We start from the raw sequence: 24,371 nt of genomic DNA, 5'->3' as shown, positions 1-24,371 counted from the left end.
GGCCGCTAGTGAACAACCCCAGCTTCTCTCAAATGGGCACCAGTCTCGCGCAGCTGTGCCAAAAGTAGTTTAATGTCATGATTCTCATAGCCCTTATTGCAAAAAAGACTTTTGGTGACAGGATCCGCTAGCCGTAGAGCTGACATGATGTGCGGCTCGGTAGCCTCGATTCTGCGTCCCAAGGCGCTGAGCATGGCCGTCGTAATCGTGGTATTTTTACTTCGTAGGGACGAATTCGTTAGCAGCACATCACAGGAAAGAATTCATAAAAAGTCTTGCATGAAGGGAGGGGCGAGGGCGCGCATACATCATGCCAGCAAATCGTGCCGAGGAGAGAAGCATTATGCTAGGACCCAAGATACTAGCCAGCTGCCACCAGCGCTTTCCGAAGCGCTTCCACTCGTGAAACTTGGTGCGCAGCGCGGCCCTCTCCCGCGGCTCGCACTCGGCCCAGTTCTTGTGAACACTTTCAAGGATTCTGTCGATGATGGAGCTTGTGTGGCCCCGGCCGACACTGGTTGAGGCGCCATTCGGCTTGCTCGGCTTGGTCTTCCACGTATTCTCGTACTCCAGATGCAGCGTCACCATGGCCATTCGACTGCGAATAGCATCTTCGCTCATGCGCGTATCCAACCTGCAGACAAAAGAGTACGCCCTCTGCAGCTTTTCGTACCCGCTCAAGCTGGTCGTCATGTTTAGCGGAGATGAGTTGCGCCACAGGCCATTCCGACACCACCGCTCCAGATTCGTTTCCAAGAATTGAATGCTTTGGATGGAAATGCAAGTGTGAGCAGTGAATACTACCTTTTGCACGGCCTCATTCGACAGGGCGCCTCGACTGCTGCCAGGCGTCGTCTGACGAGTCGTGTCGTCCAAACTGACGGCAGAAGGTGCAGCTCTCATCGAGTTCGCGCGCTGGGAGATGGCAGACGGATGGCCGACGCGTGCATTTGTTAAATTGGCTGCTTCATTGGCCATAATCGAGGTCGCAGTCACACTCGACGACGCCATGACTGCAGACTGACGTGTCAGTCTGCCTTTGGCTTGCGATCGTTCTGGCTCTTCCTCCTGCTGCTGCAGCTCAGAGGAAATGGATACAGAGTGTAGTGGGGGAGGAGACGAATGAGTTGGATGGCTATAGGGTGTCGTCACCGCCCCTTGATTATATTGGAGGGCATGTGGGACGGCTTCAACCCGCAGACCTTCATCAAACGCGTAATACCCGTCGACGGTATCCTGGCACCAATGCGATAGCGGGTGGCCAGATGCGCCCGCGGAAAGCGATTCTGTAAAAAAGTGTCAGTAAAGCATGCATGAAACAGACGCAGCGTGCGGCTTGGAAACCTTGCTGTGGTAAGCTCAGTAGACTTACCTTGTCTGGAAACAGGCCGCAGCATTGCACCATCGCTAATGGTAAAGAAGGATTCCGGAGTGCGGGCGGTCTCTTGGCTGCATTCGTCGGTCTTTTGACGACCGTGTTAGACTCCTCTTTTGAAACATGTATCATTCAATGGATGAGATGAAACCCGGGGAAAATAAAAGTAAAAAAGGTAGAGGATGAAGGGACGAAGCAAATGAGCCAATGACAAGTGAATGGACACAAACGGAAAGAAAAGGTGTCGAGGGGAGGCAGTCAAACCTGGGTCGTCGCCGAGCAGTCCACGGTCGTGTCCATGCTTTCATCTTCAGTTGTGCTTTCGCTGTGAACAAGGGAGCCTAGAATGGGCAAAAAACGGTGGGTTGTCGTGGCCTCTACCGCGGGTACGAAAATACTCTCTTCCTGTGTCGGTCCGGTCGTATCATCCTGATTGCCTCGCGAACAGACGCTTCTGTTTGGAGTCATGTACGACAGGCAACTTGGATCCAGAGTGTCAATCCTAGACAAACCTCAGAAATCTGCAGAACCCAGAGTTTGTGCCAGCATGCCAAAGGGTTCACAAATACAAAAGCAGAAACATACTGTGCCGGTTGTTGGTTTTCCTCGAACACGAGCGTGGGCTCAATCGTCAGAGTGTCCAGAACATGTTTGTGTTGCAGGTCAATTCTGAAAGGGCTCAGTCGCTGGGCCAAGGTATCAATTTTGGAGGCATCCCTCTCATCAAGCAGCGACTGCATGGCTTTGATAAACCGAGCAGCATAGCCTTCTGTTGTCATGCCATGGAAGGACTGCCGTGATTGATCCGGCCAGACCATAATGGAGAGATGCCCCCTTGGGAACAAAGCAAAATCCAATCAACGAAACCAAAAGTGTCCCAGGGCGTGCCTCAGTAATGTGCAATAAAGGAGTGATTGGTGTTACTGAGAGATCAATAATTTGCTTAGGTGTGTGGCACCAACAGACCTCGAGTCTGAGCCGCTTTGCTCAAGTCGACCATACAAATCGAATCAATAAATATGTCTGATCATATGACGACCATCCACAAGCGAGTAGAGTAGAGGAAGGGGGTGTTGGCAGCTGCCCAGTATTTGATTGCCTTCCCGAATTATCTCTGTCTGTGCTGTGCAGACCGAGCACATAAGGCAGCTTCGAACAAGGGGCTCGAGCTTGCACTGCATGTTGCTGCATAGCTTTCCGAACGAAGATCACTTGATACGCATCTCGAGTCACGTTGCCTACGCAGCGCAGACTGTACAGGTAGAACAAGTCGAATGAGGATCCTCGACCTGCAGGTGTGCGATATGTTGCTGAAAGCAAAGATTACTGAGTATACGTGTTTTGGCGTAACGCCAGCGCGACCTGCTTCACCGTCTCTGTACATCTTGAAGCACAAAATGCATCGTCATCGATAATGTACACCAGTAAGCGCGGTGGTTCTTATGCAAAGTTGGTGGAGTAGAAAACATAACGCGATTCCTCGGTGCAGAGCACTTAGTATCTGGATGGCTTAGAAATATGCAATGCTCAAAGCTGCATCTGCTGCGGTCGATACTGCAACATATGGCGCTATCGATGTGCTGAAAGGTGCAGTTCGCGACTGTCTCGCGGGAGTGACCGCGATTGTATAAGGGCAGGGGAGACTGTGCGGGGAGCTCGCTTCCGCCCGGCTGCATCAAAACATCTGCGATTAAGCAGCCCAATCTTGTTTCTACGAGATGGCATTGGTCAGCTCGACTTGGGGCTGACATTTGGCCCCGACGGGACCCCGAATCCTGGGTACTGGTAATGCTCATGTTTCCACAGAATAGATTAGACGGGGCAGCTTGTGGCGTGATTTGCGTACCACGATCGACGAGTGGGCAGACAAACAACACGATCGATGCACGACAGCTCGGAATGCTGCAGATTTGTCTCGATACAACAGTATGGGCTCGACGATCTACTCAGTGCAACACGAGCGATGCGGCTCCGAATCCCTGAGCCGCACAAGTGGCTGGCTGAGCTTCTTACTCTTTAGTTATTATGCAAGGTTAGGACAAACTGTCTCGGAAGATGGCCAGCTGAAAAACACTGTGGTCCCGAATCCCGGGACGAAGATACCCCGCAAGGTTGAACAGGCCAAGCACCAGCTCGCAGGTTTGAAAATGTACGGTAGCGGAGAATCCAGCACAAAGTTGCACGCATATTACTAGGCTGGCAGATGCGGAAATGGTGCATCTCTACGCAAGAAGTCTGAGAATTCTAGCCAATGACTGCCGTTACTAAAGTCTACGGACAAAATGGCCCGCTTGAGACCCTCTACACGCGACACCAAAAGAAAGTGCATGCTGAACTTACCTGTCAACGTGGATAGCCAGCTGAACGAGTATTGGTGGCCGGTCTTGTCCACCGCATGGCAGGATTTTATCATGTAGTCAGCGCCGTACGTGAGCTGCCCAGAGGATGAGTCAACTTTAGAAATCGAGAGCAACTATGCATGTCGCTCCGATGCCGAGCCCATTGCTGATCAAAGATTTATCAAAAAGGCCAAGGAATCGTCCCCCCAGGCAATACCAGCCTGTCGCAGGTCGCTGAAGATCCCGTCGGAGAACCTGTCACTACCAGCCCAATGGCCGCAGTTTGCAGCTTTCGAGGGGATGTTGTTTATTTCTTCGGTCGCAAATTTAAGAAATACAGAAAGTGAATTGCTTGCTACTGTAGTACAACTAGCACGGCAGGGGTCCATGTCTTCAAACCTTCACGAACCCTAGTCGTCATCGGCATTTGCCGATCAATGCAGTTTATTACAGACTAAGAAAAGAAAAGAAACATGAAGAAGTTTTGATAGTAAAATCATAAATCATTGCGAAGATATCCCCTCTGTCAAAAGAAGCCAAGAAGAAGGAATTAAATTAAGTTGCATTTATTCTGCCAGAATTTGGCAATTTCAGCATTTCTCTCAAAGTGGCCGCCTCGGCTTTCTTTCTCGCCAGCTGATCCCGCAGCTTATCCCTTTCACGCCTCATATCGATGACCTCAACTTCTAGCTTTGCAATGTTGTATGCGACGCGGTTGACCCTTTTTTTCGGGCGCCCTTTGGCGCCCACCTTGCTGTGACTCCGCTCAAGCATCCTCTCGAGACTGGAGGGGAATTGCTGCGTACCGGAGCTCTGATAGAAGGTCGTAGACATCGGTGGCTACCGGCTGCGCAGAGGGCTCCTTCCGATGCTGACCAGATGCAAAGCCGGCCCCCTGGTCAGTGGTAGCTTTGCTCGAGGGCGCAGGTACTCAATTCTTTGAGCACTGGGAGAGGCAGCGGTGACGGTACTTATAGCCAAATTAACCTTCTTATTTGAGACCCTGGGAGATGCCGGCGCTGTCGACTGGATCGACATGTGACCCGATACGTATACTGATAGCAAGGATCCTTGAAGAAATTCTGGTGTGCAAAATGTCTACGAGAAGACGCGCCAAAGCTATAAATGAAAGTAATTATGGTGGACCAATGCAGCGGCATATTCAATATAAAAAGACCTCCGGGATTTCTCTGGCAATCTCATGCTCACGCATTCCGGGAACGTGTTCTCTTCGGTGTACAACGCGCAACGCCTGAAGCCCCGCAGCGGCCTGGTCATCGAAAACGTGTTTCGTCCCTCTCTTCATTCAAGAAAAAATACTTCTATATATTGACATTTCCGGGGGCCATGTCTGGCCCCCCGGAAATATTCGTTTCAAGCGACCCACGGCGTTTCGTATCCTTCGAAACGACCTACACGCTGTTATCAGTAGTAGCAACAACATACCTTGGTGTCTTGCAGTTTCTCTTCTTCGATTCGGTACTATTAAACTGATGCTGTGACGTCTCTCCTTGGTGTCAGGTAGACGTTCAGTGGTGGTCTTTGCCATGCAAGATACACCCTACTCTGGTCGTACCAGTTCTGGCTGCTCTCAGCGAGACGAATGTCAAACTCCCAGATAGTTCTAGCCAAAATCATTCGCATTTCCGAATATGCCAAACTTCCTGTTGTTAGCCGTGTGCTGCGCTCATGATATGCGAAACATTTGCACAGTTTGGGAGAGACATACTTCATGCCAATGCAGTTGCGGGGGCCTATAGAAAATGGCTTGACAGAATCAAGTCTATCATCTTTGAAAGCTTTGTCACCCAGCCATCGCTCCGGTACGAAATCATCTGGCCGGGTAAAGTACTTCGGGTTATGGTGCAGCGCCCACATATCATTCTCGACCAGTGCCTATCCTCCAAAACAACAAGATTAGTATGCGCGTGTCTCTTTGGTTGCGCCCTCTTGATTTGGCTGGGAAAACGGGACGTAAAACATACATTTTCCGGAATAAAGTAGTCGGCGATCTGGACACCTCCCTTGGCTACCAGGCGCGCCGATCCCCCGCCGGCTACGGGAGGGTACATTCGCAAGGCCTCTTCAAGAACAGCTTGCATGTACGAAAGGCCTTGAGTATTGATGAGTCCGATGTCATCCTTTCTACTGAAGGCATGCCGGACTTCGTCGGTCAGTAGGGCCAATGCTTTCGGACTCCTGGTGAGGAAAAAAATGGCGGCGGAGAGCAGAGTCGCTGATGTTTCCGAACCAGCGACGATCAAGACCGACGCGTTGGATGCAAGCTCCTCAAATGTCATTTCCTATGGAGCGCCGTCAGATAACAGAGCGACCCATCATGAAAGTAAGCACTCACGGTACGCTTGGAACGCGATCCCTCAGTAATCTTGCCAATAAAATCTGGTCGATTGCTTCCAGAGTCGAGCCGTTTCTGAACTTTCGCAGTTGAGAGCTCTTTGTTCTTAGCGAACTTCGATAAAAGTCCCCCAGGCAGCAGCCGCTTCAGAAGGACATCCATATTCGGATACCGACCGATTTCAATCAGAAAGGCAAGGCTCTTCAGGCTCTCAAAAGCGAGAGCTACCCATGGATGATAGGTAGAACTCTCTAGGCAACCAAAGGATTCCCCGAATGCTAGATCCCCAATCATGTCGAAAGCCGTGAATGTATACCACTTGGCAAGGTCCACGGCTACTGCGCCATTAGAACAATTTTCTTGGAGTCGTGCGAACAGTTGGTCGACATATAATCTGAAGGTAGGTTCTTGCTCCAGCATGGCTTGCGACGAGAATCCATGAGCCAGGGCTCGACGAAAGCGGGTGTGATGCTCTCGATTGCTTCCTACTATGTTATCAGGGTTGAAGCGGATCGAGACGGGGTCTTTGCTATGCTCCGGCTCGCCCGCCTTACGATGCCCTCGGAGGTCCTTCAGAGCATCGGGATGATTGAATGAAAGAATGTTGGGCGCTATTCGGACTACCGGTCCATATTTGAGGTGAAGCGCAAGATGTTTTCTGTGCGATGATCCAGAGAGTGTGAGGCGAGTGTGGGGGATGCTGGTAAATGAATGTAGCCATGGTCCTGGAAACTTTCGCAGGGAATGAAAGAAAGTGTTGTATAAGAGAATATACGCGACATGGACAAGAGCCTGAGAGTATTGATGGTCAGTGTCTAGTTTGTTACGATTGCTCGCGCCGGCCAGCATTGATGCGTACCACCGTGACCATGAGCGAGACAGCACTCCATGCAGACAATCGCGGTAGCGCGTCTACAGCGCCACGGACGTGAGAGGAGTATGCTGCCATGATAACTTAATATAATAAAGGCCACAAGAGATTGTACGAGTGATTATAGAAGAAATTTATCTCATCTGCTCAAGTGTGTAAGGGCGAGACATGGTACCGGGGTACCGGAACTTTTAAGTGCTCCCCCCCCGCGCTCGCCATTTTTTCTTGCTGGGAGGAATACAATCTCGGTTCATTGCGGGGCAATTTGGAAAATGCTGTTGCCGACGACTAATTCAAACCCTGGGAATCAGCCAGCCGACCCTGCTAGAAAACAGAGCCAGGCTGCGCGGTGGCTGACACCGGTGGACGCTGTACGACGAAGCTACAGCGGCGACCTTCTCCAACTCAGCCTGCATGCATACCGACACCCCACCATCAGAGGCCAATCAATGTCTCTCAGGTGTACTAATGTTTTGGAATTGACTTCGAGTGCTGTACATGTGCCCTACTTAATGCCTGGTACACCGAGAAGCCGCGAATAGCGTAGCTAGCACAATCTTGCACAATTCACGTTATACTGCACTTGTAGTATGCAAGGTCTGGAGCAATGTGGGAGTATTTCCCACGACTCACACTCTTTTTATCTATTAGTCTCATTTGCTCAAAATGGACCACCTAGTCTACGATTTATGAGGTTCGCCACATTGTGCTCCTAATCTGGGTGGTCCGAAGCAGGGAAGGGGATCGTTGTACTTATTGGCCAATATCTCGAAATATAACACTCCCTCATAAGTCAAATGATATCTACTCCAGGATTCCGTTACTGCGCCTCTGCGGATCGACTCCTCAGTCTACACATCAACGGCCTTTTCTCCCAGAGGTAATGTGTCCTTTGCTGGGTCCAGTCTTTGCTCTCCAAGCAAAGCTGCAGATCAAAGTTCCAGAGAATGCGGGCCATGGTCAAACGGTATTCTTGCTCTGCCATATTGCGGCCGGGGCATGACCGGGGCCCGACGGAGAAGGGCTGGCAGACATTGCGGCAGTCCTTGTAGAAGGGTGACGACGGGTCCGACTTGGCGTCTGGGAGCCATCTTTCAGGTGAAAATGAGTCTGGTTTGTGCCAGTTGCTCGGGTCCGTATAGGCTGCCAAAGGATGGACAAATACTTTCGTCTAGAGAACCAGTGTTAAAATGCAGTTATTGTCAAGCCATTGGGCTGCTTCTTTCTGGCGCAGTTCAGGGACTTCTTACATTTGGAGGAATCTCATGGCCCGCGACTATCGTCTTTCCGTCCGGGGGCGCAACTCGCTGCAACCCGCTGGGCACAGGCGGATATAGTCTGAACGCCTCCTGGAAACAGGCTGACATGTACGGTAGGCGTTGGGCTGTGGTGCTCATGACAATTTCGGCTTCGGCGGCGTAAGCTGAGCGCACCTCGTCGGCCACTTTCTTGTACGCGTCGGGGTTGCGCAGAAGATAAAAGGTCAGGCCGCTCAGGATTGTGGACGTTGTTTCGCTTCCAGCTACAATGAGAGTGCTTGCGTTGGCAATGAGCTCTTTTTCGTTGAGGCCCTGCGGCGTGCCTTCATACCGCATCATGGAGTCGAGGAAGTCGCCGCGACCGTGGAGCGATTTGTCGGCCATCCTGCGGCGCACCGTCTCCTCGGCATGGGCCTCTTTGCGATCACGCGCCTCAATCAGCCGCTTGGGCGTCCATAGCTGTAGGAGCTTGAACAGAAGGGGAAAGCTCGCGCCAGCCTCGAGGTAGGTTAGCAGCTTGAATGCCTCAAAAGTGAAGGAAATGGTGCTGTGGATGACCTGGTCGCGCAGGCCGCCAAACGACTGGCCAAACGCAAGGTCGCCAATCACGTCGAAGAGCGTCAAGGTGTACCACATGGTCATGTCAACGCTGGCCCCGCGCGCGGCTTGCTCGTGGAGTCGGCCCATTAGCATGTCAATGTAGCCCTTGACGACGGGCTCCTGCTGCATGAGACCCCTAGGCGAAAATGAATGAGACATGGCCTTGCGGTAGCGATCGTGATCAGCCTCATTAGAGTCAAAAATGTCCGGTCGCCGCGCGGTCGGGAGGATGAATCGCTGCAACTGGTTGGGCTTGTGATCGTAGATGTCGCGCCAGGCATCTTCCGTAATGAATGAAACTTCGCCTGGTCCAAAGCGGACCACTGGACCATAGGCGCGATGGAAATCACACAGGCGCGCATCGAGAAGGCCACGGATGTGGGCAATCTGCCGCAGAAGCGGGAAAGCGATCCATATCTTGGGACCAGGGAATTTGCTGAGTGGATGGAGATAGAGGCTATACAGGATCCGGCCAACAGATGATACTAGGTAAATGGACACTAGCACCTTGACTATGTTAATGAGATCGGCGGCCATGCTTGGGCTTTTTCTCGATTGAGAGTGTAGTGATTCAGTTCGCGCGAGCTACCGGAACTGCTGAACGTCAGCTGCGCGAAGCTTGAAGAAAGAAAAGCGCCCAATTATAGCTGAGTCGAAAGAGCAGAAGGAGCTTGTCCCACGAAATGCAGGCTGACCAGCGACGAGTTGCTGTGCATTTTACCCCAGCCAGAATGCGGGAGGCAGGGCATAGAGTGGATTTTGTGTAGATTGCGGGCGCAGTTACTTTGTTACAAGTACAGCTTCAGGGCTCATGGCCAATAAGGAGCGTAGGAAAGCAACAAGTAGCTTGTTCGCCATGCGTACAGTTGTGGACAACTTTGTCCGACTCTTGCTTAGACATGCCACGCATCAACCGGACAGACTCTCTGTGGAATGGCCATGAATGCTCATCACAAAAGCGGAGCTGTCCTCAAACGGAGCATTTATCCAGATGATCTCGTTTCATGAATTAGACGGCGGCGGCTCATTCCGATGTCGCCAAAGCGGAACCAAGATTGCCTCAGCCTAGCTGGCCAATCGCGTGTTATATACTTGTGCATTATTTACGCATCATCTATGCATAACTTGTCCACATATTCTTTCGCCATTCATCCTGCAGTTTTTGCTTCTTTCATCAATGACTTACTTGCTCAGCGACACGGCCTCAACACAGGCGGGCTAGAGGCGCTGGTGGCTGGTTCTTGTCTTTCGCCTACACTGACCCAGAGTTTCAGTGGTGGAGGGCCGTTTCATAGATGAAAATCAACCAAATCTTGCCCCTAAACCATCACCGCGAGCTCTCTTCGCCAGGCGCAAGACGCCATAACGATAGGAATCAAGTTCGAGACTGTCTTTATAAAATGACTCGATGCTTTCTAGTTACAAGGTTTCAATGTTGCTATTCAATGGACTGCACAGGAAATGTGCCGTAGGTGTGGGAAGAAATGAGGCGCCCAGGCCTAATGTCCTGTCGTAGAACGTAGGACTCGGTGTTACGAAATTTCTTTGGTCGGTATTTTCTTCGGGGGTCTGCCCATGGAATCCCCCGTACAAAATTATGCAAGGTGAAGGAACATATGTTATAGCTTGTACTTTGGTATTATGGAGTGCGTTTCCTATTAATCAGAATGTACCGTTCCCTCAACAACCAGTAACTCGGCATCGTTGAGGACGGCCGCTCCTAATTAGTGGCATTACGCCACCAATCAATGGCCCGCTAGAATCTGCATGGACAGCGACTAACAAATAGCTCACTAACGATAACTAATGCAGGTATTATCGGCTTCTCATGATTCGTCGTCCAGTCCTGTGTCTTGACTTACACTATCAAGTCTGCTTGCATATGCTGTATGCTGGCGAGCGAAAGTCCCCCACAGGAGCACGACTGACATTGACACGGAGAACAGTGATAACACATTGTAAACCGGATTATCTTGTGTCCTTGTTCAACTGCCAACACAATACCCGACGCTTGTTTGACAATATTTATGTTTCTGACCTGCTAATGGATAGCGCGGGATTCCTTCAATAATTGCTACAGTCGACCTCTCGCTAGCACAGAGGGAGCCAGCTCAGACGGAGAGGCTTTGTCACTGCATGATTGACTGGTTGCGAAACCAAGGCGCTGAGAGGGAAAAGAGCAAATTCGCGCCTTGAACAAGAAGCAAAAATTATGTAATACGACCAATCAGTACCGTCCAGTTTCGGCATCCAGCTTGGCAATTGTATAAATGAACACCTCAATCTTGACTTGTGCATGGGTACTGTAATACAGACCGGCTCCAATCCCTTCAAAAATTAAAATCATGGACGTGCAAGTGTATCGCGTCCACCCTTCAGGTTATCCAAACATTAGCCAGCAGAGGTTCAAGCTCTCTACTAATGACTTACTGAATCGGAAACCCGTGTACGTACCAGTTTGCTTGTTCTTTCGCGCTCCCGATGAAAGCAAACATGATACAACCCAGCTACTCGTAGCCGGACTGGAGAGGACATTGCGCCAGTGTCGCTTCTTGGCCGGTACGATTGAGCGAGACAAGGCAGGAGACTATTACATCTTGTCCAGACAAGAGGGTACTGTTGACTTCATCCATAATCGACTCGATCACGACGAGACCGGCCAACTCGCATTTGCATCTTACGACAGCCTCGAAGCCAATCACTTCCTCATTCCAAACTGCAGTGACAAAGCACACTTGCGCGTACAGACTCTGCCGTACGGCCAAGGGAGCGCAGACCCGGGCCATAGTCCGCCCGTTATTGGTGTTCAGGCGAATCTGATTCCGGGTGGCATCGCCCTTGCCATCCACTTCCACCATTGGGCCATGGACTACTGCGCCTTGGCTGGATTTGTCCACCAATGGGCCGGCGATACGTATGCTCTCACGTGTCATGTCCCAGGTCCGGAACTGTCCCCTGCTTGTCTGGATCGGAGTCGTCTCCTGTGCAAGTCCCACATTGCCACAGATGCGCAAGTCACCAATGATGAGAAAGCCCCGGTGCAGGCGGAAGTGGCGGTTGCGGACTCCGCCCTTGTGGACTCTGCCGTCGATCCAACTGAGAATCTGTCCATCTCGGTGTGTTTATTCCACCTGAGCAAGAGCAAGGCGGAAGCTCTCAAGGTGCTTGTCACGTCCCAGGCAGGCCTAGACTCCTGCCGCATCTCCTCGTACGACGCCTTTGTCGCGCTCTGGTGGCGTGTCTTGACCAGGACTCGAGCCAAGTTTCAGAGGCTGCATTCGCTAGACGCAGTGGCCGATTTTACGGAAGCCGTTAATCTACGCCGCAAATTGGTGCCGCCATTGCCCGACCGCTACCTTGGGAACGCCGTCTTATTCGCTACCTCTGCGACCCAGCAGCACAAGCTCACACTCGCGGATGTCATGGAGTCGGCTTCGCTCGGCACTATAGCTACATATATTCGCAGCATTACCAACTCTGTGGATGCAGCTTTCATTGAGGAGCAGTTCGACCAAATAGAACGAGATCGGCACCAGGCCGCCGACGTAAATCAAGCCCACGGAGCCGGCAGCCCGCTTGCATTTACTGTCAACGACTGGCGCGCGCACAATGTCCATGACGCTGATTTTGGCTTCGGAAGACCCACGGGCTTGAGGCACCTTTTTGGCGTCATGCCGGTGCTGGTTGTCTTGCCAAAAAAGCGTGTGGCAGGCACTCTCGAGGATGTTTTTGAGTATCTCGTGCCTGTGGAAAATGCAGCCATGAGCGGCCTCCTTCAGGACCCAGATGTGAGAGAATGGTTCGATTTTCAAGGCGTTGAATCCGAGCCATGAGAAGTACTGTGACATGAGTCGGCCATGTAGCATGCGCAATTGCGATCCTCGGAACGATAGTGGGAAAAAGCAGTGGAACGAGAGAATCTCAGGAGGGATAATTCGAATTCACTATCATACAGGAACAATACCAGGGTGAATGCCATGTTCGATGTTCAATCCGTGGGCTGCCTCGTGAATTTGGATGACTGCCGCCACACTGCCCCATACCTCATGACCAGTACTGGTATAGGGGCCAGAGAAAGACTTGCCAAGCTCAGGGTCGTAAAGCCCCGTCCATATCCGAGAGCGTTAATAAGAGGTACAGTGATCAATGGTACAAATGCCCCCATGACAGATCTCATGACAATGACGCCGGCCATGGCGGATGCGGAATAGGCACCAAAGGCATCGACAACATATGTATACACAGACATGCCAGAAAAGCAAGTCGACATTCCCAGTAGCAGGAGTGAGAGCCGGAGATATATTAACGGCAAGTGCAAAGACGCTGTCCAGCCGTAAAGCAGAACCGCAGCTGGTACTCCAATGGCGCCTACAATAGCCAATGGCAGGCGAAACTCGGGTTTTTCTTGGCCATGGTTACCGTCTCGAAGCTTCTTGTAGAGTTTGTCGAGTGTCACGTTGCAGAACAACAGGCCACACCCTGAGCCTAGGGCTAAAACACAAAAATGAAAGAATTAGCTTCAGCCTCAGTAGAGAAGAAAAGGAACGGGTTCTCACTGAAATAGATGAAGGTAAAGCCCGTGCTGCTCAAAGATTGGCCGTATACGTCCTGCAGAATATCTGGCAACGTGGTGACCATGACGTAATAAAAGACAAAGTCGAGGCTGTGACAGAGGCAGAGCATGACAAGGACCCTAGAACTGCACAAGATACTCGCCGGTCTTATCGCCAAATCCCAGAAGCTGCGCATGGCTGTTTTGCCGTCTGGTGTTTGCGGAGTTGCGCCCGTAGCATTTCCATCGTCGGCATCACTGCGCTGAACTGATAGAGCGTCTTGTTTGGATGGGGCTCTATACGTCTCCTTCAGAAAGGCAAAGAGGGGGATCTGACACACACAAGCAAGGGCCACATTGATCCAGACGACCTGGCGCCAGCCCAGTCCATCAGCAACAGCACCGCCGATGGCTGGCCCCATGGCACTTGCAATCATTGGCACGATGATGATGACGGTCATTGCTTTGCCGCGCTGCTCAGGTACCAACATGTCGCCAATGATGGCTGGGTTAAGCACGTTGGAGGCGACAGCGAAACCGGTGACAGCGCGCATGGTGATGAGCAGAGAAACATTGGTAGACAACGCCGTCATCACATTCGCGATTAGAAACAGAATGTTTGATGCATTGAGAACAGCATATCGACCAAATGTTTCCGACAAGGGAGCGATGAAAAGAGGTCCTGCTGCCTCGCCCAGCTCCCACACGGTGATGAGCAAGACACTGGCGGCTTTGTTAGACTTGCCGTGGCCGAGGTCGCGTACGATGTGGTTTGCTGAGGGCATAATTGATAGGCAAGCAAATGTACTGCATGTTGGAATTCGGCGATTAGCAGGTTGTGGCGGTTGCGGCAGGGGGAGGGAGGGGTAGTAAATACACAGTAAAGGCCATGAACGAGAGAAGCGCTATGACTACCCATTTGAAAGACTTCGGCCACTCAATTGGGTCGTCGGCGATGTTGTATGCTTCGACGTCTTGTGCGGCTGTTGCGTCGGTGCTGTCGCGAGGGCTGCCGTCCTCAGGGACCTCTCTCGCGGAGAGCAGAGGCCGCTCCTCGCCAATGACCATGGTCGCCAAAGTAGTGGAAACTTCGCTACCGAGATGGCTCGTCAGAAATTGACCTGTCGTGGCACGGAGTCGATGTCGTGGGAGTAGTAGCGTTTCAAGCGCTGTTGTTCAACGTCGTGCGTCTGGTGCGATGGGAGCGTTTGGTGTAGCCAGTGTCGAGGACGACAAAGAGATGGCACAAAGCAGCGAGTGTGCGTCAAAATTTGGCACTGAGTGTCTTCTTTGATTTCGGTAAAGCTCTTGAGCGGCACGTGACGTGATGCAAACGAGTTCTATGTCACACTGAGAAATATTGACTTGATGCTCACATATTCCAAGGCACGGGCTCAATCTCGGCTGAGACAGCGGGCAAGCCACCCACGTTAGAGCTGCACTACACCAGTCAAGAAACAGATATTTTGAGTTGCCAGTCACTAATGAAGCCTGTAGACCTGATAATCCCGTCCGCCAGGGAGCTGCACCCGACTGTGGTGACGACGCCCTAACCATGCACCTGCCCCCCAATGTGTCCATCAGCCTGTGGCTTCTTCTTCATTGCTAACAACCTAAGTGCCGGCCACACAATGATGCATATTTGAGATCCACAGCTGCAGAGTCCTGCCCGGCCGTATAAATGACATGCCAAAGATATAAATAGAGCCGTGAGCTAGAGGTATGTCAGTCATTAGTCCCAGCCCTGGCAAAGCGTAGAACCACTCCAAGGTTTTCGATAGTACACAACGCATGTCAATGCCGTTGCGCAATCTATTGGGATTTTCAAAAGACTTCATTTTCCACCGACTCTCTTGGGTCTTCTTCTTCTTCTGCGAAGCAGTGCGCGCCCATCGTCATTCGGCATCGCAAGCAATGACTGTCCCATCCGCTACCGAGCTCCCAGCCTTGGCACCGAAGGCACATAGATGGGAGAAATCCAACACCAATGAGCACAGCATTCAGCGTCGTAGCGTCGGCGCCGAGGCAATTGTTGGGCTGGAGGGGCAGAACAGAAAGGGCCAGTATGATCTTTACATGGTTGCCACTCTCGAAACGGTAGTTCCGGTCACTTCCGCCACAGTCCTGACCCTTGCACACCTGAAAGAGAAGTTTGAACTGGCTCTGCTGGCCGCTCGCTTTCAACACCCTGAATGCGCGGCCACAGTGTCGTGGGATGAGCACGTGTCCGCCATCATCTCGTATCAGCCGCCCAAAGACAATGAAGCAGCTCTCGCCTGGGCAAAAGACTGCATCCATATCCAGCCTACCACGAGAAGCGCATACGATGTTTGGGGCGAGCTGGAGATGGAAAGGTCTGCGAATAATGTCATCATACCATCAAAGTCATTTGAGGTGTTCCTACTCGCGAATGTTCTCCATCAGGACGCCCGTATCCCTGCGGGCGCTGCTGTAGATGTTTTGATCCATACAAACCACCTTTTCTGGGACGGTATCAGCTGTCGTATGTTTGTCGGGGATTTATTTCGCATTTTGAGCGACTTTCTTAGTCTCCCAGTTGGACAGAGCGCGCCAAAGTTCAATTGGGGACAAGAGGTAAAGAATCTCTGTCCGCCTATTCTCGATTCATTGTCTATCGACGTCGAAACCTTGGGCGCAGAGTTCGATAACAAGTGCAAAGAATATACATCCGCGCTTGTTGGCAATTATGTAAAGTTCTTCCCTTTTCCGTCGCAAGTACGCTTTAGCTAACAAAAGCCTTTTCAGAGCAGCCGAGGCCTTCCGTTTACACCAGGGCTTGGATTACCACGCTGCGAGCTTCTGACGCTTAGCGCCGAAAACTCCAAATCTGTCATCAAGAATATCAAGACCCGTCTTGGTCCCGAGTTTACCATCACGCACCTTACACAGGCCGCAATTTTGCTCGCTCTGTTGGACACCCTCAAGCCCACGGATTTGACCGACGACGAGGTCTTTGTAACACCAACGTCGGTGGATGGCCGCCGATGGATGCGGCCAGAAGTAGCAAACAGCTTTTACTCCATGTGCCAGACCGCCGCCGTCGTGCGGGTCGAGAATCTCAAGTCCATTCACGTCAGCCATGAAGATTCGTCGGAGACACAGGTCAAGGCCCTGGAGCGTGCTTGTCGGGACGTCAAGGCTTCATATGACCAGTGGCTCAAAAATCCGTACCAGCAAGCGCTTGGACTGAGGGTACATAACTTTGAAGCAAGCTACTTGCAAGCGTGCGTTAGGACCCGAACCTTCGCAATTTGCCAATGGAGACTGAATAAAGCTGACTGGAGCCCGCAACAGAAACCCGATACCGTTTCAGAAAAAAGAGGCCAACCCGGTATGTCTCATTTGTGACCTAGAGTGATACGCAAGCTAACAAACTGACCTTTTTAAACAGTTGTTTATCAGTGACGGAATTAACGAACGCTTCCTTCCGCGCGACATAGTCTCGAGTGCGACGGCAGAGACCATTTTTACCGTGGAGAGGTTTAGCTTCCTCGTGAACCAGATGCTTCCCTATCTGTTAGTGCTTCCCAGAACAACCCACTCAATGACTTGACATGGCGCTGACGATAACGCAGGGCAATCCGACTTGACAGCTGGAAAGATGCCTCCACGGTAAGCATCATCTACAACGAGGCCAACTACACCAAAGCAGTGGTACAAGCTTTTCTCAAGTCAATCACCGACTTTATACTGGTCTTTATGGCGTGAACGGGGACGGATACATACAAAATTGGTCGACAGAACTGTAGCTATCACACACTGGGAGATTCGTCAAATAGCCGTGGCTGGACACGCTTGCTGCAGACGGAAGAGTCGAGGAAGTATATACGCTCAGCCTGCCTCATACCCAACTACACAGAGAAAGCTTTTTCGCACAGTCAATCACGATGCATTCACCTTTTCTCTAGGCATTGGACATGGAAAAAAAAGATTTAACCGTCAAAAAAATGCTACAGCTCACTACCCTATAGCCATCACGCTGAAAATGCCCCCCTGCTTTTACATCTTTCCATAGTCTAGAAATAGGTCAACTTACTGAGAAGCTAACTCAACCTTGTAAGAGTTTACCCGCAGCTGATAATGGAGTGCTTGTCCGCACCCGGCTTTGTGGCGTCTGCGCGACCGGGTTGGCCTGTGTTTACAACAGCCGTGACGATTTATCGCAATTAACCTGAGCAGAGGGAAAAATTGAATACAAACTAAAGCTGGAAGACAATTAAAAGAGAAGTATATACAATAGCATATCACAACCCGTGGAAGCTCTCCAGTGCGCCCCCCTGAAAAGACTCGGAATACTTGTACTTGAGGCCGTATCAAACGCCCACTGGTTATTTCCCCGGATTTCGTAGATTTTAATCAACCAAAACGGGACGAGACATGCGCATTTGGTTTTTACAACATCGCGATGCAGAAGTAAATGCAGTTCGAATATTGCGAAGAAGGACGGAGAAGAAAGATGGACAGCTCATGCAAAACCCGCTCGGTGACTACTCTTCTTGGTTATCTGATCGTTTTCTTTGCCGTCCCAAATATGAGCGCCCTTGGTGCGCCCTTGGTGGGTACTTCAATCATGTTGCATTCGATTGCAGCTTTTGTTATACTATCCGAGTTTTCAGAAATAGTGAAAGAGAAAACGCTCGCAACTGTTTGGGTGGATAATGTATTAGGAGGGCCAACTATAGCAACGCAAGCGCAGGGCGAGATGGTCCTAATTGTTGTGTGGATGTTTTCATCCCGACTGGCAAGTACGATGGTAACAGACCGGAACCTACTTTCTCAAGCTATAAGAGTTTCGTGCATTCTTCCTTCACAACAGATTTCACATTCGTGTATTTGAAGCTCTCAGATCTCGCCATACACTGCGCTCAAAAGCAGCGCCAAATACATTGGGAGAAAGAAAAAAGGAGAACACAAGTACCTTCTTGAATATGACTTCAAGATATCCATTGTTACAGTGTGGGCTTAGCAGAGATGACATGATTGCCGAAGCAGCGGCTCTGCTCTGCGAGGTCGACTCGAGTCGCGTGGAGGACATCTTCCCGTGCACGCCATGGCAACAAGAATGTCTATCATCCGTGGACAATTCGAACGACAGTTGCCTGTGCCGATATGAGTGGGAACTTCAGAGAAAGGTCGACAAATTACGATTTCAAGACGCCGTCGAGGCAGTAATTGAGTCGACACCAATGCTGCGGACGCGAGTCGTACAACTCCCTGGCTGCGGCCTCGTGAATGTTGTAATCCGACAGACGGTTCCGTGGGAAACGAAGAGATCTCTTGAAGAGTGTCTCATCGCTGACGAGCTTGTCGTTGCTGCGGAGCATACGGGGGTGCCGTTGAGCCGATGTGGTCTCGTGGAACAAGGCGGAGATGGCGTTGGCTACTTCGTCTGGGCGCTGCATCCCGCCATACATGACGATTACTCATTGACTCTATATCTTAGCGAAATAGAACAAAGATACTCTGGTTTGGAACATGCTCGTCTTTTGCCGTTTCGGCTGTACGAGGACTTTGTCCAAACTGTCGATGAGTGTCGAGCCAAGGAATTCTGGGAAGCGCAATTGCGCGGATCCAAGGCTGTTGCATTTCCAAGTGTGCCGGGCACTAGTCCCTGCTCTCGCGCGAAAAAGTCTCTGCAAAACTCCATCGCCGGTCCGCTAGAACTGGGCGAGTGTGACAGCACCGCGGCCGCAACGATTTCGATGGCGTGGACAATTTTGGCTGCACGCTATACAGATTCAGACGAGGTAATGTTTGGCACGACAGTCACTGGTCGACAGGCATCATTGACCGGCATTGAACGAATAGCCGGCCCAACTACATCCACGATCCCCGTTCGGGCAACCATAAACTGGCAATCGACGGTCGCCGAGCTGCGCCACCAAATGCAGCGCCAGGCCGTCGACATGATACCGTTTGTCCACTTTGGACTGCAAAAAATGCGCAAAATAAGCGACGAAGCAGATCAGACGTCGCGTTTCCAGTCTCTGATTGTGGTTCACTCAACACAAGATCCCGGAAAGCACCCGAACGCAATCTTCGCAGCCAATTCCGACAGCATCCGTGCAACTGGCTTTCCTTGCGACAATTATGCCATGGTAATCGATTGCCGGATTAAGCCGCAAGGGCTCCAGTGTCAGATGGGCTTCAATTCTTCCATTTTCCATGAGAAAGAGGCACAGAGGATGCTGGAGCAATTTGGCCACATCGTGCAGTTGTTAAGCTCACCAACCAACGCCACCACCAGGGTCTGTGAGCTGGACTTGGCAAGCCCGCAAGACTTGCAGGAAATTTGGAGCTGGAACGCAGCTGTTCCTGCACCAATTTACCGCACTGTGCATAGTGTCATTTCAGAGACAACTTCCCGGCAACCGGACTCACCGGCCGTCCGCGCGTGGGACGGCGATCTGACGTACGCCGAGCTGGGAGAACTTTCGACACAACTAGCCTATTGTATAATTGAACTTGGGGTTAAGCCGGGATCTATTATACCATTGTGCTTTGGAAAGTCCATGTGGACACCAGTGGCCATGTTGGCAGTAATGAAGGCCGGCTGCGCCTGTGTTGCTCTGGACATTACACATCCGCTTCTTCGATTACGAACAATTGTCGACAAATACGACCGAAAACTTATTCTCTGCTCGCAAAAGCACGAGTCCCTGGCAAGGTCTCTGGATTTCGGCGCCGTGTTCATCGTTGACACTGGTCACATGGCTCAGAAAATGGCCGTCGCCACGGAGCTGCCGCAGGTGTCCCCTTCACAGACGGTCTTCATCACATACACCTCGGGAAGTACCGGCAGTCCAAAGGGCGCATGCATCTCCCACGCCAATGTATGCGCCGCTTCACACTACCAAGGGTTTCGCCTCGGCTTTCGCACCACATCTCGCGTGCTGGATTTTGCACCCTACAGCTTTGACGTCGCTTGGTCCAACGTCCTTCACACCCTCTGCTCCGGCGGTTGCCTTTGTGTTGCATCCACGGAAGAAATGATGGATGACATTGATGAGACTCTTTCCAAGCTTCGCGTCAACTTGATCAATATTACGCCGAGTGCACTCCGGGCCCTCACGCCGGACCATTCTCCGCTTGAAACTATTCTCCTTAGCGGCGAACGACCAAATAGCAATGTGGTGTCCCAGTGGCTGGACAAAGTTTGCATCAAAAACACATATGGTCCTGCGGAATGCACATTCAAGAGTGCTTTTGCCACCATCTCATCCAAAAACCTGCAAAACCCCGACATTGGAAGACCTCTTGGTGTTTGTGGCTGGATTGTCCTCCCGGGGCGAGAACATCTCCTCGCCCCAATCGGCCAAGTTGGTGAGCTTCTCATTGAAGGGCCCCTCGTTGGCCAAGGATACCTAGACGAAGCGGAAAAAACGTCGGCTGCATTCATCCAAGACCCGCCCTGGCTGCTGCGGGGAGCCCCGGGTGTGCTTGGCCGCCACGGACGACTGTACAAAACAGGCGACCTGATGCGGCACAACGTCGATGGAACGCTGCAGTTCATCGGGCGCAAGGATGCGCAGGTCAAGATTCGCGGGCAGCGTGTAGAGCTCGGTGAGGTCGAGCACCATGTGCAAAGATACCTCGGCATCACAGCGGCGGCGAACCCACCCTTCGCCGCAGAGCTTATTACGCCTCGTGGATCGCAAAATGCCATGCTTGTCGTGTTTTTTGCGGTGCCGCGGACGGAAAGCGACCGCAGCTCGGAGGCGGCTGTTGCGGAGCTAACGGCAGGACTCAATGACGAGCTTGCCAAAGTGCTGCCTAGCTACATGATTCCAGGCTCGTATGTTCCAATTGATGAGTTGCCCATGACAGGAACTGGCAAGATAAATCGCCGAAGTCTTTGTGATATTGGCTCGACGCTGTCTCGGGAGCAATTACTGGCGGCCTCAATTTAGCTAGCACTTGACACTCTGCGCTCAATGTAGCACCTGACTAGTATTTTACCCTTTTGCATTATTTGCCATATTACTTTCTATTATCAAGTAAACCGAAGACCTTCAATTAAAAATTTGATGCCTGAAAGTAGCCATGCCAAGTCTCTTGGCCGCCCAGTGCCGTGGGTATTGTTGTCGGCGCCCGCCCTCGAAGCGGATCTTCTTGGGCAACCTGTATAGCATGAATGGCCTGAGTATGCCGAAGAAAACAGAGGGAAACCGACAAATATCGCAAAAATATTGAAAGTTTCGGTGCTTACAATGGTACGTGGGCATTGCGTCTCGGAGCATATCGCCCTCTTCGCTGGGGAGAAGATCCAAGAGATCGATGAGGTATGAGAGCACCCAAGCGCATGTGGCTGCGCCGATAAACTTGACGAAAGATGTTTCCATGACCGATGACAGTATTATCTCTGTTTTCTTCTTTTTGCTTTCCGTTTACTTTCGATGTATTTCTATTTCTCCTTGATAGAGAGATTCAGCTTTATAAATATAGTCAAAGGTAGCTCACAGCACTGAGCACGCGACCAAATTCACATTTCTGATCTACGCTGCTCGTGCCAATTTGGATATCCTCAGGCTGGAGAAATTCGAGCTGATTTTGACGCCAAGGTAGCCCGGTGGCCCTTGTTTCTACATGAGAATCGAGATTTAGATACTGCGGTGGCTCATAGCACGGCGCGAAGTAGCTGCGTCTCCTTAAGGTGACGTGGCACTGCATTCTCCATGCACTCGGAAACAGTATTCGAGCCGATGAGAGGCAAGATGCAGTCTACTTTTGCCGGCAGGCTGTTTTTTTCAGCTCTTTAGATTCCATCTTGGGCCAAGGAAAGGTAAGCAACATTGCAGAATATGCTTGTGACGGTGGTTGAGACTTGCGCAATCACGGTCAGGTGGGAGAAGATCATTCACCTGGCAGGTATGAGCACTGCGCGCAAATACCGTCTACTTCTTAGTTCTCAGCAACTTTTAAGGAGAGCTTTGGCCGGAGTCTTTATTTAAATTCCTCTTCCTCTACAGAACGATCGATTGTTGGCATTCGATCAGTAATCACATCATGTTGCAACTAGCCGAATCTATACGGAATATCCCCCCAAGCACAGCCGCTGCTGTAATCTTCGGTGGTTTCGCTGTCTACTTTCTCTGGACTTGCTTCTACAACATCTACCTGCACCCGCTACGCCGTATCCCGGGCTCAAAATGGGCCATCATCGGACCCTACCTGGAGTTTTACCATGAAGTCATTCGAGATGGCCAATATCTCTGGGAACTAGAGAAGATGCACAAAAAGTTCGGTACGAATGAAAAATCCCCCTCCAATTCACCCCCTGCCCCCTCCTCGTGTGTGAAGCCGTTGACTTACTTGCGATTAAGGCCCGATTATTCGTGTCAATGCTCGTGAGATTCACATTCGTGACCCTCAGTTCTACCAGACCATCTACACGGCTGGCAGTCGAAAGACAAACAAAGATCCTGCCACCGTTGGCGCCTTTGATGTCCCCAACGCCACAGCCGGAACTGTTGAGCACGACAAACACCGGTCTCGTCGCGGCTACCTCAACCCATATTTTTCCAAGCGTACCATTACGGCGTTGGAGCCGACCGTCCACGATCGTGTCACCAAGGCTTGCTCTCGCATCGACGAGCACATGGAGCAAGACAAGATTCTCAGCCTAGACGGCGTTTTCTGCGCACTGACCGCCGATGTCATTAGCTCTCGTTTCTACGGCACCCATCAGGATTATCTCAGCGTCCCCGACTTCCACTTTACTGTCAGGGATGGGTTCATTGGTCTCACCAAGGTCTACCACCTGGCGCGCTTCCTGCCAAGTATTGTCACTGGCTTGAAGAAACTTCCTTATGCCTGCGTTCGCTTGATTATCCCAGCCGTGGCTGATCTACTGGCCTTGCGCGACGAGATCAAGGACAAGGGCGCGGACGAATTCCTCGCCAGCAAGACATCCGACAGCAAGGCATCGGTGCTTGTGGGTGCCCTCGCTGACCCGCACATCCCGAGTTACGAGCGAACCGTGGACCGCTTGCTGGATGAAGGCCTCGTAATCTTGTTTGCTGGTACTGAGACGACTTCGAGGACCATGGCTGTCACCATGTTCTACCTCCTCTCGCACCCCGAGTGCCTCAAAAAGCTGCGCGAGGAGCTCGAGACTCTGCCGCCCTCGCAGGACTACAAGCATTCTCTTACTGCGCTCGAGAACCTTCCCTACCTGACCGGTGTGATCCATGAAGGCCTACGGCTTACGTTTGGGCCGATCAGTCGTTCCGCTCGTGTCGCTACAGAACAGGATCTCGCCTACGGAGATCACATCATTCCTGCCGGAGTAAGAAATGACTTTCGTCCCTAATTTTTTTTTCTTTGTTCAATAATGTACAGGCTTGCGGCTAACCACACTTTATAGACCCCTGTCAGCCAGTCGACGTATTTCATGCACTCCCATGAAAGCATTTTCCCAGACTACAAGAAGTTCGACCCTGAACGATGGGTCAAGGCCGCTGAAGAGGGTGTGAATCTCAAAAAGTTTCTGACCAACTTCTCTGGGGGCAGCAGAATGTGCATTGGCTTCAAGTAAGTACACTTCTTTTCTCTCACACTTTTCTCCCGCGCTCTTTGATAAGATGCAGTCGTCTAACAAACATCCACTCCCTTAGCATGTCCTTCGCTGAGATGTACCTGGTTCTTTCACGCATTGTCCGCCAATACGACTTCGAGTTATTCAACACCACGCTGGCTGACGTCGACATTACTCATGCCAGGATTGTGGGCTATCCAAAGGCTATTCCTGGGAAGAAGGAATATCTAGGCGAGATCCGAGTTAGAATTCGCGCAAAGAATGTAGCCGAGTTTTGATTGGGTCTTGGCCAGAGGCTGATACTGCACACTTTCTACCCGGATTCGGAAGCCGCCGCACTGGGCCCTTGGCCGATTGTGTCCCCCAGGGGGCTTGGAAGGACAGAAGTGTGTGGATCCCAATATGAAAGGACTTAGTATAATTTTTAGGTAGCGAATAGAGGCCAACAAAGCCTGTAATTT

At 51.3% G+C, this 24,371-nt stretch overlaps 10 protein-coding genes across 11 annotated transcripts; 5 read left to right on the top strand and 5 right to left on the bottom strand.

The window, feature by feature from the left end:
• Window positions 1-5: 5 nt before the first annotated feature.
• Window positions 6-2,193, bottom strand: LMH87_003983 (uncharacterized protein; the record flags this gene model as incomplete). Its single annotated transcript, XM_056195135.1, has 5 exons — window positions 6-219; window positions 308-1,286; window positions 1,373-1,463; window positions 1,640-1,877; window positions 1,961-2,193. 5 exons carry the CDS (start codon window positions 2,191-2,193, stop codon window positions 6-8), a joined length of 1,755 nt encoding a protein of 584 aa, XP_056048794.1.
• A 3,006-nt stretch (window positions 2,194-5,199) lies between these two features.
• On the bottom strand, window positions 5,200-7,019 carry LMH87_003982 (uncharacterized protein; the record flags this gene model as incomplete). Its single annotated transcript, XM_056195134.1, has 5 exons — window positions 5,200-5,374; window positions 5,444-5,610; window positions 5,700-6,017; window positions 6,071-6,862; window positions 6,930-7,019. 5 exons carry the CDS (start codon window positions 7,017-7,019, stop codon window positions 5,200-5,202), a joined length of 1,542 nt encoding a protein of 513 aa, XP_056048793.1.
• A 742-nt stretch (window positions 7,020-7,761) lies between these two features.
• Window positions 7,762-9,337, bottom strand: LMH87_003981 (uncharacterized protein; the record flags this gene model as incomplete). Its single annotated transcript, XM_056195133.1, has 2 exons — window positions 7,762-8,112; window positions 8,192-9,337. 2 exons carry the CDS (start codon window positions 9,335-9,337, stop codon window positions 7,762-7,764), a joined length of 1,497 nt encoding a protein of 498 aa, XP_056048792.1.
• Window positions 9,338-11,145: 1,808 nt separating this feature from the next.
• LMH87_003980 (uncharacterized protein) lies at window positions 11,146-12,633 on the top strand (the record flags this gene model as incomplete). The annotated part of the gene is made up of 1 exon (XM_056195132.1): window positions 11,146-12,633. The coding sequence occupies one exon, from the start codon at window positions 11,146-11,148 to the stop codon at window positions 12,631-12,633; it is 1,488 nt and encodes a 495-aa protein (XP_056048791.1).
• Window positions 12,634-12,788: 155 nt separating this feature from the next.
• Window positions 12,789-14,420, bottom strand: LMH87_003979 (uncharacterized protein; the record flags this gene model as incomplete). The annotated part of the gene is made up of 3 exons (XM_056195131.1): window positions 12,789-13,291; window positions 13,357-14,159; window positions 14,230-14,420. 3 exons carry the CDS (start codon window positions 14,418-14,420, stop codon window positions 12,789-12,791), a joined length of 1,497 nt encoding a protein of 498 aa, XP_056048790.1.
• An 846-nt stretch (window positions 14,421-15,266) lies between these two features.
• On the top strand, window positions 15,267-17,081 carry LMH87_003978 (uncharacterized protein; the record flags this gene model as incomplete). Its single annotated transcript, XM_056195130.1, has 6 exons — window positions 15,267-15,855; window positions 15,910-16,061; window positions 16,119-16,597; window positions 16,668-16,704; window positions 16,765-16,889; window positions 16,949-17,081. The coding sequence occupies 6 exons, from the start codon at window positions 15,267-15,269 to the stop codon at window positions 17,079-17,081; spliced, it is 1,515 nt and encodes a 504-aa protein (XP_056048789.1).
• Window positions 17,082-18,301: 1,220 nt separating this feature from the next.
• LMH87_003977 (uncharacterized protein) lies at window positions 18,302-19,223 on the top strand (the record flags this gene model as incomplete). Its single annotated transcript, XM_056195128.1, has 2 exons — window positions 18,302-19,120; window positions 19,182-19,223. The coding sequence occupies 2 exons, from the start codon at window positions 18,302-18,304 to the stop codon at window positions 19,221-19,223; spliced, it is 861 nt and encodes a 286-aa protein (XP_056048788.1).
• A 35-nt stretch (window positions 19,224-19,258) lies between these two features.
• LMH87_003976 (uncharacterized protein) lies at window positions 19,259-21,283 on the top strand (the record flags this gene model as incomplete). 2 transcript variants are annotated; one of them, XM_056195127.1, is made up of 1 exon in its annotated part: window positions 19,259-21,283. In XM_056195127.1, one exon carries the CDS (start codon window positions 19,259-19,261, stop codon window positions 21,281-21,283), a length of 2,025 nt encoding a protein of 674 aa, XP_056048787.1. The 2 variants fall into 2 exon arrangements, with proteins under 2 accessions (XP_056048787.1, XP_056048786.1); XM_056195126.1 differs by having other exon boundaries at window positions 19,904-21,283.
• Window positions 21,284-21,366: 83 nt separating this feature from the next.
• On the bottom strand, window positions 21,367-21,715 carry LMH87_003975 (uncharacterized protein; the record flags this gene model as incomplete). Its single annotated transcript, XM_056195125.1, has 2 exons — window positions 21,367-21,494; window positions 21,583-21,715. 2 exons carry the CDS (start codon window positions 21,713-21,715, stop codon window positions 21,367-21,369), a joined length of 261 nt encoding a protein of 86 aa, XP_056048785.1.
• A 664-nt stretch (window positions 21,716-22,379) lies between these two features.
• On the top strand, window positions 22,380-24,188 carry LMH87_003974 (uncharacterized protein; the record flags this gene model as incomplete). Its single annotated transcript, XM_056195124.1, has 4 exons — window positions 22,380-22,617; window positions 22,697-23,661; window positions 23,740-23,906; window positions 23,990-24,188. The coding sequence occupies 4 exons, from the start codon at window positions 22,380-22,382 to the stop codon at window positions 24,186-24,188; spliced, it is 1,569 nt and encodes a 522-aa protein (XP_056048784.1).
• Between the last annotated feature and the right edge of the window lie 183 nt (window positions 24,189-24,371).

Source organism: Akanthomyces muscarius, chromosome 2 (genome assembly GCF_028009165.1).
Source record: "Akanthomyces muscarius strain Ve6 chromosome 2, whole genome shotgun sequence".
NCBI lineage: Eukaryota > Fungi > Ascomycota > Sordariomycetes > Hypocreales > Cordycipitaceae > Akanthomyces > Akanthomyces muscarius.
Note: the sequence above shows the minus strand (reverse complement) of the source record. Positions and strands in the feature narration are given on the sequence as shown.